This window comes from Eutrema salsugineum, unplaced genomic scaffold (genome assembly GCF_000478725.1).
Source record: "Eutrema salsugineum unplaced genomic scaffold, Eutsalg1_0 scaffold_8, whole genome shotgun sequence".
NCBI classification, from domain to species: Eukaryota; Viridiplantae; Streptophyta; class Magnoliopsida; order Brassicales; family Brassicaceae; genus Eutrema; species Eutrema salsugineum.
The window spans coordinates 3404113-3420581 of NW_006256414.1; the positions used below are offsets into that span (position 1 = coordinate 3404113).

The following is a 16469-nucleotide window of genomic DNA, read 5'->3' on the forward strand; positions in this document are numbered from 1 at the left end:
TCTTTTGAAGAAATGTTTTTACAATACATGCAGATACATATCCAAAGGCAATGTCAAGCTAAGAAAAAAAACATAATGTCTATATTTGAGTATGTTACCGAGTTTTTGATTATTGTTATGCGGTGTGCTATGTAGAAGCTCAGTCAAATCAAGAGATGTTATACACAACTGGCTATACACAACTGGCTTCAGAGCCAAATCGAGTACAGATAGAAAATAACGGAACTGATGATCCATTAGAGAATAAAGTTTATCAACAGAAAAGTATTATCAATTCATTTGTTATATATACTAGATAAATACTTATAGATAAGTACCTGCAATATGCAAATATGTAGATCAATAGTTTTTTTTAATTTGTGAAAGAAACGAAAATTAAAAAATTTTAAAAAATATTACATTACCTGTAAAAAATATATAAAACATTAATTTAAAAACAAAGCTTTTTGATGGAATAAATATATATAAAATATAACTAATGAACTTTTAATTTGTTTGGTGTGTAATTGTCATATATTACCATAGATGCATCAAGAACTCTATTTCTCTCATTTTTCTAGTGCTTACATCAAGTGTTTAGTGAAAGTTGATATGCACATGATTTGCAGTTTTGCACAAATTGTTTTCAACCTCTTGTAATATCCATAATAGAAATTATGAAAGTGACGTAAACAATCTCTTCGAATGGAAGTCAACTTCATTTGTATTCCATAAAGTTCTATGCCACAAAAACAAAAGTTACAAGGTCAAACTAATTTGCTGAGATTATGTTTAATGGTATATATATATATATTAATATATATTAAAATAACTAACTTATCTGTTTAAATGAAAATAATAGTAGAATAAGAACCTGATGCAACAGTGTTGACATAATGCATGAGGTCTGAAAAACTGTTGCAAATTATATTGGGTTGGAAAAGCTGTTGTGAAGACATTTCCAATCAGAATCCAAAGACCATCTACACTCTTGTGTATTTATGCTCTTCTTATAGAGTCTCGTTTACATGTAATGGCTCTTTTTGAGTACATATTTACAGAAAATGACACTTTAGATTCTGATGGCACTTTTTCATAGTTTTGCGATATGAAATTTCGTTTCAACCCCTCCTTCCCACTAACAAAACAACGCTACAGTTCGATTTGAGTTGTGTTGGTTTGTGTCGGTTTGCTTTGGTTTGTGTCGGTTTGCGTCGCCGAAAGTGGATGCTATTCTTACCCTCCGATGCCGGAATCCACTACTGAAATCGGAAACGGCAATTTTCAACGACACGTTACAGAAAACGACATTTCTGTTCTCGCATCGAGCGACGGTAAAATCGGAACGCCGATTGATCGATACAGATTACTTCTTACATTTCCGTTTTCGCAAGTTCCGATTTATGGCGAGTCACTGTATGGCGATGACACTTGAACAAGTATATGTGGAGATGTCCATAACCCGGTAGGAGAGAGGTATAGATTGGAACAGTGCTGACATGGATGTCTGACTATTTTAGCGAAAATAGTGGTGGGGGTTAGGCGGCGCTATATGTGGTTACGACCAAAGTACCCCAGATGTGGATTATCAGGTGAAACTATCACCTACTAGTCGCTGCGGAGACGTATCGGGGAAAGGTGACTGTATACGCTAGTACACATTGACGTTGTAAAAAATGTTAACCTTTGTATGTAAACGGTGTACTGGTAACATGTAGAGAAGACAAGGCTTCTTAGTTCAGGACTGTACATGTTGGCGAAATGTTGTCTAGATGGTTCCGACCATTTTGGTAGATATTATATGTTTGGAATCTTTGGTTTAACCCCGACGGTAAATTCCTTTAGCGATAAACGAGTACTAATTGAACTATAGAATACGGCTTATACTTATAAGACATTTATAGTTTAGGAAATAGTTGAGAGTACCATAATAAAAAAAGGACATCGTGATCTGACAGCATCCACAATTAACATGGACTTACAAAAACCAAAAAGATGGAATCCTACATAGGATGGGATGTGATAAGTACTATCTTGGTCGGATGTTCCACAGAGTGTCCAGATGTTCAAATTGGATTAGTGCATCGTAACCTGTTATGACCAGTACCGTGGCAGCGTAAATTCCAGAATCCGTAAATACCCGACCACCAGGCAAGTTAAGCTGGCCAATAACATTTACCAGGGGCGTTGTCCATTTGTCCTTGTCAGCAAGAGCAATGAAAAATTCGTTGCTAAGTGCTTGACCACATGGGAGTGTATGACTCCTGATAATAAATATAAACTATGAAGTCAAATAACCGCAACTGTGATTATAAAAGAAGATATATAAAACCAGATGGGAACCTGAATGGAGATGATAACAGGGCATGATGGAACTCTGTGAACTGTTCTTCAGATATGACCGGAAGAATGTCTAAAGGATCACGGACTGAGTGCGATGGATGCCATAGTCTGATCTGGTGATCATTCTTTTGTGGGGTTTCTGTTTGGTTTGATGCCATAGTCTGAGCCGGCGTGGTCATAGGCCGTTGTTCATGGGTCGCCTATTTTCTATTGAGGCGAGTAAAAGTTATTTGTAACCCACAAAGTGTGTACGTATATTTAACTATATGTGCTGTAGTTTACCTGGACACGTACATCCGCGGTGGTGGGATTGTCTTCACCACCAATGGGTAGCAATGGTTGCTCTACCAATGGAAGTGGTGGCAGCATTGACCGCGCACAGCCGGATGAAAGGGGTGTGACCTGATCTCCTTCCAAAGGATTTTGTAGCAATGGAAGTGAATTTGTGGATATGTAATTACATGTTTAGCAGGAATAGATCTTGGTGGACGGTGTGTGGGTAACTAGGTGGATTTGTATGTGTAGTATTATAATGATGGTCAGACAAATGGATAAGCCTGTACGCATGAGTAGTCGTGGATGTATTTATATGTCGAATTTTAAGCAGTGTTCATATTGTGGAAATAAATATGTGGATGGCCAGATGAAATGTTTACCAGGTTGGCAGGTTCAAGGTTAAATTCCTTGATGACTGTAGCTTCTATTCCAGGAGGTGGACAGTCTTGTACGTTTGTGAAGTAATCCATGAAAAGCAATTAGAATTGAATGTATCTATGTTGCGGAGCTACATTTGTAATAGCCGTTTTGGATGTCATAGCGTACCTTGGTGACATCGGCGCGTGCTTCAAGATTTATATCCTGCTATAGCACAGTAACGTTAGCAGTCATACAAGGCAAATTTATATATAAGTACAAATGACCGTTTGAAACGTTAGTTGATATGGACATAAATTAGTCAGCTTAGAAAAGGACTGGTATAGTTACCAACTACCGCAAAAAATGGATTGGTTACCTCTATATGTTCAAAATCAATCAAGCCAGCAAAATCTTTAGGCAGCCATGTGTTAAGAGAAGCAACAACATTTGAGATGCCTTCATCATTATCAATGAAATACAGGCCCTAATTTGAAACAACGGAACACGATCAACGTAAACACTCCTATCGGGGATCATTTGGAAACCTGAACTAATCTTATGTGTTACCGCTAAGTTTTGATGCTTGTCAGAAGTTTTGTGTAGACCATCGGCGGTGTTGAGGTCGGCCTATAAGCATTTCTGAGACACACAATCCGCGTAAGTCTAAACGGAAATACAACTAGGGAAGCACGTATAGATGTTAGTGAGTCTATGCGTTCAGCGGACACTACAAAACACTTTGACTCTAAACGTAAAACATATTTACTGTTTACTAAAGTATTACCTGAGCCTTGTAGTCGGTTTGGCCCTTCGGTAAACCCCCACCCTCTTGGAGCGAGATCTGAGGAGGAAAGGTATAATTAGGAAGAGTAAACATGGTCGGATTGAAAATGAATACGATTAACCGGCCACATCCAATAATATAATAACGTTATGCTATTTACCTGTTCAAACCCTGACGCAACCTTGACGGGAGTTGCGTTGGTAGATGGAGCATTTTCGGACAGGTTCAACGCCGGGGCAACGGCCAGTGCCTATAAAGTTGTTTGGCGCCAAATTCATGTGATATTGAGCATCGTTGTTGTCTAGTGGATATAACACTATGTGGACATAAATTTCGCGTACCAGGTTGTTATGTCCACGTGGTTCTTCTGTCGTAGTTAGTTCGTTATTGTGTGTCGCAATTGGGCCAAGCGCTCTAGGATAGTATTCGGTGACGCCTTTTGGCAGCTGCGTTAACGGCAAATCCTAGGATGTAAAATAATTGTTAACAGAATACCCAGCCATGTTTGCTTTACGAAACTTAAATGAGTTGTGTTGGTTTCAATACCTGACTTGAGGAACCTTCATTCTCAGAGCTGGGGTCAACAGCGTGTGTGTGTTCAGGACTCTGTCCGGAATTTTGAATTACATTGGGAATATTGACGTGATCAGTATCGGAGGTCGTAGGCCCCTTAAACAAAAAAATTATCAGACATAGAACAACAGGATGCGAAAATATAGTAATTATAAATTAAGGTAATAAGAAGGGGCAACAGCTATGGTCTCCGCTTCATCCATATTTTGATGTGATCCCTGGTCACATAAAACGGAAATAGTCTGTATCAGTTGCAATGGACGTGGATGATGAAAAACATACATGATGGACGTAATCCAAAACATACATGATGGACGTGGGTAGGTGGATGGAGGTCATCTTCCGATTGATCTTTGGATGAGTCCAGCTGGTGATCTCCGTCCAACCTGATAGCCGCCTCCTTGGTGGATGTGGACGAAGATTGTGGGATAGGTGTGGACACGCGACGACGTTTCGAAGACCGACCAGAAGACGCCGGCTTCTTCTGTTGAGAGCGCGTTCGCTTGGGAGTAGCTTGGGGAACTGATTGCAATGAGTGAACTTTATAGGAAATCTCAGCCAAATGGTTGGCTAGCCAAAAGAGCTGATCACTTGGTGCGTCTGGCAAATGATCCAAAAAATTCTTTACGTAGGCACGAGATTCCTTAGATTTCGAAGAAGTAACCTGTTGCTTAGGGAGACCGCATACAACAATTTTTGAAGTTGCTTTGCCTTTCTTCCGATTCAAAATGTGTCTTTTGTGACTGGCGTGTGGAGAAAACGGCTGGTGTACAATTAATGGGCATGAATGGTCGCCGCCAGGCCACTCGTCCTCCACAAATACGTGGTTATGCTTGATAAGGTCAACCATGTGCTCCACTTTCCTATCGCGAATTTCGTCGTCCCACTCACCAACGCCTACACCTCTATTTGGGGAAGGATCAATTATTGGATTGACAACCCACTACACAAAAAAATATATAGTTACCTGTGCATACATTGCTCTCAGCGTAATTATAGTTAGGGAAGCTAAACCCAAAAAAGAGAAGTTAGACAGTTATAGACTTACATTGCAATCAATTTCAGCGTCGAGCACATCGTTCAGAGTAACGGCTGAGTTGTTTGGGAATCCTGATGAGGTGAGATCTATTATCCGTGGTCGATCAGCTGGGTCTGGCAACTTTTCAAGCAGAGCGGGAATAGCTCTGAAAGCAAGGAGCTGCAGAGCGAGTGGAAAACCGTTTAGCTTAATTGATTTCTGCTGGAGTTGTTTGCAGAATAAAGAGTCCGGACCCTCTTTTGACTTGCACAATTGAGATCTAGATGGCCTCATGGAGGAGAGGGTCTTTAGGAAAGCTTCTCTGCCCCAGGGAAAACTGAGGAAAGCATCGAGATTATCAACCATCTTCACGTAGCGGGGCGTAGGAGTGTGCGTTTGGTGGTTGGCAATGAGCACACAGTCAACAATAAGCAGCAAGGCCAGGCGGATCCTTCGAGCGGAATCCATCTCTTTGTCATCCCGGAGCCAGGTTGCAATATCTACACAGGTGGTCTTGACATCGTCGCCGATCCAACGCTTCCAATAAATATCAGGTTCTTTCAAAACAACCTCAGATGTCGGGGTCTCGTAGCCCTCTTCGAACAATTCACAGTTGAGGCCGGTAATGCTTTGAAATTCGTTGAGCGAGAAGCGTAATGGCTGACCACCGAAGACCGTCCACATCTCATACTTCTGCTTGGTTACTAGTTGCCTTGCAAGTAGGGCTTGGATGAGTTTGCACGATATTGGTGCGCGGTTGGCGGGTAAATCGAAAAGGCTTCCGAAACTCGAATTTAAGATTTGTTGTAGTTCAGCGGAATCCCGGAGTATATGCCGGATAACTGTGAGCGTGTCTGGTTTTGAGTAGACATTTAAGCGGCAGGTTTGGTATCTATCAGTAGCAAATAAACGCAAGGGGAGCCGGTTGTCCTGAAGTTGGTTTTCCTCTGCATGTTTAGTGAAGGGGAAAGTAATTAAATGGGATCCGGAGAGTATTGTGAAAAAGGACGATAATAGAAGAAACATACCAGACATTTGCGCGTCAGTTCAAAATTAAGACGTGGGAGAAACGTTGGACGGCGTTTGAACGGAGATGAGAGGTTAATTACCGCCGAAGATGAAAAGGGAAACAAAGAAGAAATGAGGTTGAGTTAGGGTTTTTAACTTTATGAGGTAAGTTAATCGACAGGGATAATATTGGTATTTTACCAGAAGTTGAAAGATGATTAAGCGAACCCACGTGGACTGCCATAAAAAAGGGAGTACAAAGAGACGGTGATTTGACCGTACGCTGGTCGTGTGGTGGTCGTCTCCGTTGGATTCACGTATGGTCCATACTATCTTATAGCGTATATGTGGTCGCGTCCGTAAAAACGAAATATGTTGAACATACCAAATTTTTCTGTGGACATGAACTTAAGTGAGTTAAACTGACCCATCCAAACAAATGAGTAACTTCAGGTACTTGTGGGCATAAGAATACAACATTTTTTTCCTGTGGGAAATGTACATTGATCCACACCTTTGTCTGTGAGTGGACAGGACCAAGTAAAGTAAAAGCAGGGGCCGGAAGTGTATGATTACGTGCATAGACGTATGGTGGACAGGACATGTGTATGATTACGTGCATCAATGTGGACCGTCTTGAAGCATATTGTAACAATAGTTAAATCGGCCAAAGCATATTCATATGGTTAATTTGGACATAATCACTTGGTTTCTGATTACATAACCATATGAGCGTTACGCTCTATTGGAAGACAGTTTTGCAACGATCACAGCATGGATGAGTGGTACTTGTGGACGTTTCCATGAACATGTTTTATGCATTACGAGTAAAGTTAAATTCACCCATGAGTGAACGTCCTCAAATGTGGAAGCAACTGTAGGCATGTCCGTAAATCGGCTAATGTCATTAAAGTTTCAGGTGATTCATATAAGTTATTTTGGACAAAAACCCTAATTATATATTCATATGAGCGTTACATACACATTTCAATTAGCTCCCTAACTTCATATTACGTCCGCGTCTGCCGTGGTTGTGTCCATATAAACACCCAAAATAAGACAACCAAAAAGTCTAGAAGATCTTAACATAAGTATTACGAAGCATACAACGGTTGATAACACAAAAAACCTCAAATAGAAACTAAGCCTAGGTAAAGTAGGAGAAATCAATGATAACAACTTCACAGATCATCATCTTCTTCAAAGACCGTATCTCTTCTTCCATTCTTGAAAGAGCTTTCTCATATCCTACAAATTCTGCTTTCGTTGCTTCAAATTTGTTCTCGTATCCACGAATTATGACTTTAAGGAGCTCAATCTCATTCACAAATGAACGGAGAACATCTTTCATGTCTTCGATCTCCTCTAGCATTGACTCATCAACCCACTTGAACAAATGGTTTTTGTCCTTGAACATAATAAAAGTGTTAAGTAAACGGGACGAGTAGTAAAATAATGTCGATGGGAACTAGAAAAATGCGGCTAAACCGACTAATTCATATCAATGTTTACCTTCTCAGATGCTTTCGGACAACAATGAAACATCCTCCCAGGATTTTTAGATGTGCCAGAAGTTCTTATAACAGCTAACTCTCCACAAATACATGAAATTGGAAAGCCTTTCTCTCCAGGCCGAGGACCACGCCTCAAGCTTGGACTCAACCCTTAAGTTTTCGGGACCAAAATGGTATAAACTTATAAACCAAAATTTTCACAGACACTCGAATTACGATCTGACGAAATCTATGTGAAGAGGATAATGAACCTGAATTCGCCGAGGAAGCACTGTGATTAAACGAAGTACTTTGTTCATTTGTCATCCTGCGTCGTCGATTGAACAGGTGCGGTTCTTCGCCATATTTTAAGCTCGGGAAAGATAATAGAGAAATTTGTGTTGCAGTAGTCCGTTGACTAACAAATTTTTAATTAGTTTGTATAACAGGGTTAAGAGCCCCGAACCAGAGAGTTGCAGGTTCTATATACGTGGTATATGTGAAATGCCCATGGACAGGACGATGAGAAAGCAATTATTTATATTTGTGGTATACAACTTGACACCCAGAAATTTGTGAGTCAGAGGCAAGAGCCTAACCAAATTTGTTAGTCCAGATAAACTTTACACGTGGTTGCTTCCATATGTAATGAATCCCGTTTCTACATGGACACATCCATGTATAAGTAAACCATTGTACACCACATATTTGTACTATAACCATTGTAACAACATAGCCGTTGTGCCAACAATATTGCCTAATTTGGATTAACGTGGATAAGTGTGGCTATGTCCATATAGTTAATGTGGAACAATATTGCCTAATTTGGATTAATGTGGATAAGTGTGGCTATGTCCATATGGTTAATATGGATTAGTGTAGCTAAGATGATGGTATACAATATGGAGCGGTAGATGTCCATATAGTTGATGTGGATTAGTGTGGCTATGATGTGGGGTATGTCACTATAATTATAGGTGAGGATATGGAATAGCGGTGTATGCACACGTATCATAGGCGGAAGCACAGAGATGTCGAAATCGAAACTCATCACGCGATGTATGGACACGTACATAACGAAAAAATGTATCATGCTCTCAGGGAACGGTTCGTAGAGGCGAAAGTGGTTTAACAGCTCCACCGCCGTAGTTCGCCGTTTATTGGACATTCTCCATCGCCGTTTATTGTCGGTACTACATAGGAGAATGCCGAGTATTCTATAAGAGGCGAAATGTTGACGTTAGCGATTTTACTGGATGATTAGTCTCCGGCAGGCTGTCGGGCACCTATATGATTAGTCTCCGGCGGGCTGGTCGGGAAATTTGTGATGAACAGGAAGGCAGCAATTTTACTGGATGGCTGGAGATCGATATATGCGCCGGATGGCTGGTAAAACCGGTATATTTAACCAGAAATCGGTTTGTAAATAACAAAAATCGTTGGGGGTGGACACCGTAATTTTACTCCTCAAAAGTGTGTAAAAGTGTCATCAGGAATGAAAGAGTCATTCCTTGTAAATAGATAGTGAAAAAGCGTCATTGAATGTAAATTTCTTTTTCTTATATGCGTTATATTAGCAATATCGTCATATTAGCAATATCATGTGAAAATTGTAAAACAAAAAACATTTTAATTTTTTTTTTATGTTAGATTATGATTTAACTCACCATTATTTTTTTTAAAAAGTTTTAAGAAAATTTGTTTTCATACTTTTTGAAAATTATAATATACCTATGTAATGATTATAGATAAAGCTGGTTTGACAAACTAACATATTTTCTTAAAATGTTTTGTAGAGTAGTAAAATTTAAACTTAAACTTAGAGATACTTATGTTAACTTTCAAAAAAAAAAATCATATAATTTAGTAAATGAGTAGACCCTTATTTTTAAAACAAAACTAATATTTTCAATTGCAAGATCCATTTTGTACGTATTTAAAAATTAAAATTCTTTCTCGTTTAAAAAGCCACTTATAGATAGATATGTTTATGTAATATTTTATTTTTCGAAAATTTTGTATATTATTTCTGTAATTTTGATTTGACTAGAGAAAACAAACTGTCACGGGTATCTCTTTCGAATAGGCGGTGCCCTTCGTATAGGCGGGAAAATCGAAGTCTCTTCATTTTCCTTTCTTTCCGACTTTTGGTTCCTCTTCTGTTCAGTTTCTTTTCGAATCCAGGAAACAACGAAACCGAAATCGAATTCTGACCAACTGTAACTGATGTCGACCTACGAGTATCCGAACTTCTCTCGCTCCGACATTATCACGGTCCTCACGGAAGCTAATATCGCCACCGTTAAGGATGCCGATTTCAAGAACCCTACTTTCGACTTCGTCTCCGAGCTTTACACCAGAATTCTTATCTCTCTCGGCGTGCTCAACGAGTATGGATTCCTTCAAACCCTAGTAACCTAGCTCTAGACTAGACTGATTTCACCGTCGAATTTTGGAATTGTTTTGAAACGCGTCTGATTCAAATCTGGGTTTTCAATTTGTATCGAAAATTCTTCATCTCTTATGTTTAATTATCCTTATGATCAATGGAATTTTCGAAAATTATGGGTTTTTCGCTTTGCTGGTGTTTTGAAAACCCTAATTTTTTTTTTTTTTTTCAATTTGGGGTTATCACTATTGGTTAGTTTATGCTTTAGCGAGTTCGAATGTATAATAATAGCTTCGTTTCTCAATTTGATTTTTCCAATTTCAACAAATCCACGGCAGAGAAGACAAAGGGCAAGTTGATTTTGAGGCTTTGGAGCAATTGGAGAATCCAGATCATCATGCAACCTCAGCTCCGGCGATGAATCTTTATATGAAATTGAAAGATATGCTAGATATGGTTGATTGTCCTCTAAAGATCAACTTCAGGGATCTCTTAAAGCCAGAATCTTCCCGAACCGAGTTTTTCATCAGCGCACTTTTGAACTTTAGTCTACACAAGTATGTCCTTATGCTTTAGTCTTTTTCTCTGTAGTTCTACTTCGAGAAGGTGAGCTCTCTATAGTTTGAAGCCCTCATGTTTATTTTTCGTACTAGAAATTCAAAAATGGAACTTATAAGACCAATGGTAGAAGAGTTGACTATCCTTGATGAGCAGCGGAAGCAGTGGGAGGAGAAGATTTCCCAGGTAATGCAAGAAACATCTCTATCTCATAGATAAGCCATCATCTTTTCTGAAGGCTATCCGTGCAGTTAAATGCAGAGATTGCAGAGTTTGATGAAGCCTGCGAGAGGGATTTGCCTTTTGTCCAAGAGCTAGAAACGAATATTGAAGAGCTCAATCAAAAGATTTTAGGACTGAATAATCAGCAGCTGTCACTGCGAGAAACTTTCCAGAAAATGAGAGAGAGCAGTACACAAATGGATAACGAGGTAAGAAGTCGAGAGCTTCTTCGAACTTACTTTGATTAAGTTGGCGAATAAACAAATCAGAGCGGCGTTTTTCGGCTCCTGACATGTGTATTTCTCTCTACAGATTTCCAAAGCAGAGTTTGACCTTGTACAAACTGTTCAAGAAAATGCAAACCTCCGCTCACAGATTGTTCAATCCCCAGACAAGCTGCAGGTACATTTTTTTTCCTACTAGCATTAGTTCTTATAGAAGGTTGTGTGTACAACACTAGTTCATATGTTTGTTGTGGAGACAGGGGGCTTTAGAAGAGAAGAAACTAGTGCTCGGGGAAACAAAGAAAGCTGAGCAATCAGCAATGGAAACTTTCCAGGAAAAGGCTGCCATTCTAGAGGTTTACGAAAAGGTATATTGTAAATAATGAAAGCAATAGATTATTACTAAATCCTATTGGTCGGCACCGTAACTAAATGCATTTATGACTTTTTTTTTGCAACGTGATGGTTAACTGGTGGAAATTTCTGAAACGATTTGGTTAGAGAAATAGGATTTTAACAATATCATTATTCCACTAAGTTTGGTGTTTATTGCTCTAACCGGCTATGGTTTTTTTATACTCCACGAATACTGTCCAGGAGCTTTAGGAAGAAATTCATTTATTTTTGGTGTATATTGAGTGAATCCCAGGTGGACAGTATATAGATTGAGACCTTCGTATATGCTGTTTAATCCATTTTTTAGTCGTGCAACAGTTTTATGCTTTCATTATATGAGCTTAAGTTCATTCTATCTATGGGTGGCTTTTGCAGGCATTCAAGAAAATATCAAAGTCATCTGCGCAACTACAATTAATTAACGAACAGGTGACCAAAAAAAGCTTCTTTCCTCTTTCATTTCTTGTAGATTGTGAACCATGCATTGCATCTCTGGCATGTGGCAGGAGACAGACCCTTCCACTTTATCGGGATGAGATGTAAAGTGTCTTTGAATTGAGTGTTTCATTTATATTCTTAAGTGTGTTTGATGATGTTACAGGTAACTAACGTGAAAGCAATGGAGAAAGATTTAAAAGCTCAGAAAGCTAAGCTGAGTGAAGATGAGGCAGCTTACAAATCACTTGAGGCGAAAGTGGTTGACCGGGAAAGAGTAGGCAAGTCTTTGTCTATTTCTTCCCTTTTTGGGATACTGTTTCTCAATTTTTAGTTTGGGTCGGACGCTATAATTGTTCTATTCTTTCAACAGTGAAACAGTTGCACGAATCATTGAAGCAGTTAGAGAAAGAGAAAGGAGTCATGTTTGATGATTGGACGAAACAACTGAATGAACTAAAACAGGAAGTTGAATCCAAAAAACGTCAACTTGAAGTCAGGCAAACAGATGTTGAATCGATCATAGCTATGGTAATAATAGTCATTTGCTTTTGAACATATAACGATATGAATCTGTTGTGCACCAATTCTTTATCATCGGCGTAAGGTTTCATTGTTTATATATCAACAGGTTGATGACAATACTGCCAAGACTAATCAGGTGAAAGAGTCAGGAGAAGCGAAAGTGAAACAGTTAGCCGCTAAATATGAAGAGATCGTGAAGCAGGTTTTTTCTTATTTGCAATTTTGTCACCCATCTCTCTTGTTGCGCATCACTATGAAATCACTTTGAGCTCTTGTCTTTAATGGTCGCAGTTTCATGAATACACGGTGTCGTTTGGAGCGTTCCTGCCAAGCTTCTAATGGAGAAGGAAGGTTTGATAGAGAGAGAGTGAGAGCGGGATTGTAATGTTTCTGCACATTCAAACACTAGTAAATTCCTATTGTGATTTATTTAAAAAAAATTGTGATGAGTTTGGCTTGTTTTTTATTTTCTTTCTTTTCTTGTAACTAGTTAAGTGATTCACCGGGATGTTACGAAGCTGAACCCAAAACTCCACGAACGGCAGATAATCACTCGGTGGCTGATCCACCCATTTTTCCATAGCCAGAGCCCACTCATTAAAGCAGTAAAGCCCTTTGTCCATATCTAGATCTTGTTCAGTTCTGAAGATGAACTGAAATCTTTCTTTAGATAATAAAGATACTCCATGCACTCTATCATACTTTTGCCATTTCCTAGACAGATCCAGAATCAGAATCGATATTTTTTGACAGTCGAGATTAAGAAGTCTTCCCATCACACTGAAGACATTCTTCTCACAAGAACTACACAGGAAGGTTCGGCACATCAAAAGACAAGTCCTCTTTATCAGGGACATAATGAGAGCTTTATCCATATCAGCCAATATTTTCACAACATAAAAATAAAAACAACAAACCCACCTTCGAACAGTCCAAAACACCTTCAAGAAACCTTAGTATTGACAGGATATTAATCGGAGAGTAAATGATCTAAGGATTTGCAGAAGTAAGAACAGCAAAAAACCTTAGAATTGGAGAAGGATTCGAGAGAGTGAACACAAAACCCAAGGTATCTGGATAAGATTCAACAAAGGGAAAATGTTTTTTTCCTCTCAGTTCAATCTTCTAAAAGGTAAACCTCTAAACCAAATAGAGTCTTAAGCCAATAAGAGAGTGTCAGTGTATATTTATTTTGATAGTGTTTCGAAGGAAATGACATACATTGCTAATTCAATTCTGTAAGAATTTTGGTCCCGATCAAGGATACATATCCTTATACATATCCTTATATACATCAACGTCTAAATTTAATACTTTAATAGCGTCTTTTTTTTTAACGCCTGAAGAAACTTTTATTAATGTAGAAAATGTACATAGTCAGAATGTAACTCATTTGTAATAATATGTGGTACATAGGAATGAAGCACATAGTTCTGTAGTGGAGGAAGATAATGTTTAGCCAAAATATCAGCTGGTTTGTTGAGTCTTCGCGGCACCCAGTTGAACTTTAATAGCGTCTACAGTGTCAAAACTACACTATTGCACAGAAAATCAGTATATTCTTTCCCATCCAGAATACATTTGTGAGTTGTTTATGATATATTATCACTAAAAATTACTCATCTCTAACAGAATCAGTCTCTTTTTCACAGGATACATTTGTGAGTTATCTATGGTATACTATCACTGAGAATCACTCATCTCTAACAGAATCCTCAAAAGCTTTTCTCGCAATAAGGATGATGTTGCAAACTCCATGAAAATCGCTGTGAGCATGACACATAAACAAATCACTACATAAATGTTGGTAGCTCATTTGTTTTAATAATTTTGTTCTATAAATGCAAAAGCTAATTTTTATGTTGTTTTTTTTGTTTAGGTTAAGTTATGTCCTTGTCAGTGCAACAAACTCTTTGAGTTAGAGGATACAGATACTGTTCAAGACATATATAACACAGTTTGTTCATCTTGCCAACATCGTTTCTGTTCGAAGGTATACAAGGGCGGAGGGAGTAAGGACAGTACGGTGTCACGTACCCCTACTATTTTTTGTTTTTTCTTAAGTAATTTAGGTAGATTTAATTAAAATATTCTTAATTTAGTGGTAAAATAAAAAAAGTTGCTCAGAAATATCTATGGTATACTATCACTGGAAATCACTCATCTCTAACAGAATCCTCAGAAACTTTTCTTGCAATAAAGATGATGTTGCAAACTCCATGAGAAGAATAAACCATATTCAGTTTGAGCTTGAAAAAGAATGCACAATTATCGCTCCATCGTTAAGGCTTTATTTTTTGTGCTACTTATTCATAAGTTAAAAATAAAAATGATTCTAGTTTGCGAGGTAAAATATTATTTTTATACGTGAATACTAAAATATCATCACTGTCCTTGATTTGGTTGATTTTTTTTTTTGTTGTTTCTCTGTAGACACTTAGGGAGCTCATACTATCGAAAAGTTTTATTGAGATCACACTGTTAATTATGGGTGATAGTAGTGAAAAGTAGCCTCTTTGTGTGCTTGAGACCCTTCATTATTACGAGGAGATAACAATGATGACTAATAGTCTGTGCGCTCATCAACCGTAGAAGTTTTGGCAAGGATTTGTCTTTACCGTAAAAGATATATCCTCCGCAACCCATGTTTCTTCTCTTGTTTTGAGGTGGACATACTGATTGAAAATGATTATACTGAAGTAAAATATTATACATGTGTTCTCTCATGTACATCTCTTTGTACTCTACTAAGAGTGTTTTATTGTTTTTGTAGTTAATAGACATGGTGGATCACTTAAATCTGCTCTATTGGCTAAGATAAATGAGATGTTCCCAAAGGAACTCGAACTTATCAGAAATCATCATCTTTTTGAAACACTGAATGTAACATTTGCGTCTTTATTGGATGAGCAAAGAACACTTAAAACAGATTATTTGTGTTTTACTGTGTTTTTTAAATTGGCATTAAATTGCAGTTTCTGCCCAAAACACAGAGGATAAGCTTTGAAGAGGGGATTTAAATGCTTAATGTATGATTAGACTGGCCTTTATATTTTTCATTTAACTTGAGGAGTTGCTCGGATAATTTATCAATAACATTTGGTAATCATGATGCGTTGACAGGATGTTGGTGAGAAGTTAGATCCTTATGAACGTTTAGACACAATATCAGAGAGAAAACTTGGCCATCTCATTGAAGAAAAGTAATCCACCACTTTTATATATCTTCGTTTGATATAATTTGGCTAGTTTTAGTTCAGTATCTTGCAACTGCAAACCTGTTGATTTTGATATTTGAAACAAGTACAACACTAACTTTTACATACTGCATCGCCTTCCTCTGGAAGGTAGCCCATTTTTACACCATGCCTTGTGCAGATGATCCTGACAACTCCTTTGCTGTCTTCTTGAGAAATACATCTTTTAATTATTTACTATTTACCTCATGTACGTCTTCCTACGAATTATGTTTACCAACACTTTTGATAAGTAATTTTTCGGTTTGTACTAGGCAAGGTCATATCAGGAGGCCAATGTATCAATGACCTAAAATTGCTGAAAAAGGCAAAAAAAAAATGCAACTTTGATGTCTCCACATATACTAATTTATTCAGGTAAATTACAAACTGGACCAATTTGGATCATACAAATTGGTTATACTTAATTATCATAGTCAAGGATGACTACAAATAATGTTTACAGGAATGGTGCTCATCCACATTGTGGATTCACAATGAGGCTGAAGCGAATGGTTAGGCTCTTCTCTAAACTTCCCGTTGACCCTTATAATGAGCTTCAATGAAGCAATACATGAACCAGAGGTCAACAATCAAAAACACTCAATAGAGAGCTTCCACATTGTTGTTGTTTCAACAGTTGTGGACAT

The 16469-nt window shown here is 38.1% G+C and overlaps 1 protein-coding gene across 1 annotated transcript; it reads left to right on the top strand.

Annotated features, from left to right (window-relative positions):
• Positions 1-10060: 10060 nt before the first annotated feature.
• On the top strand, positions 10061-13177 carry LOC18009959 (kinetochore protein Nuf2). The gene is made up of 12 exons (XM_006392007.2): positions 10061-10224; positions 10562-10780; positions 10877-10967; positions 11033-11212; positions 11316-11405; positions 11488-11595; positions 11999-12052; positions 12225-12339; positions 12432-12589; positions 12690-12785; positions 12875-12934; positions 13074-13177. The coding sequence occupies exons 1-11, from the start codon at positions 10061-10063 to the stop codon at positions 12920-12922; spliced, it is 1323 nt and encodes a 440-aa protein (XP_006392069.1). The 3' UTR covers positions 12923-12934; positions 13074-13177.
• Positions 13178-16469: the final 3292 nt, after the last annotated feature.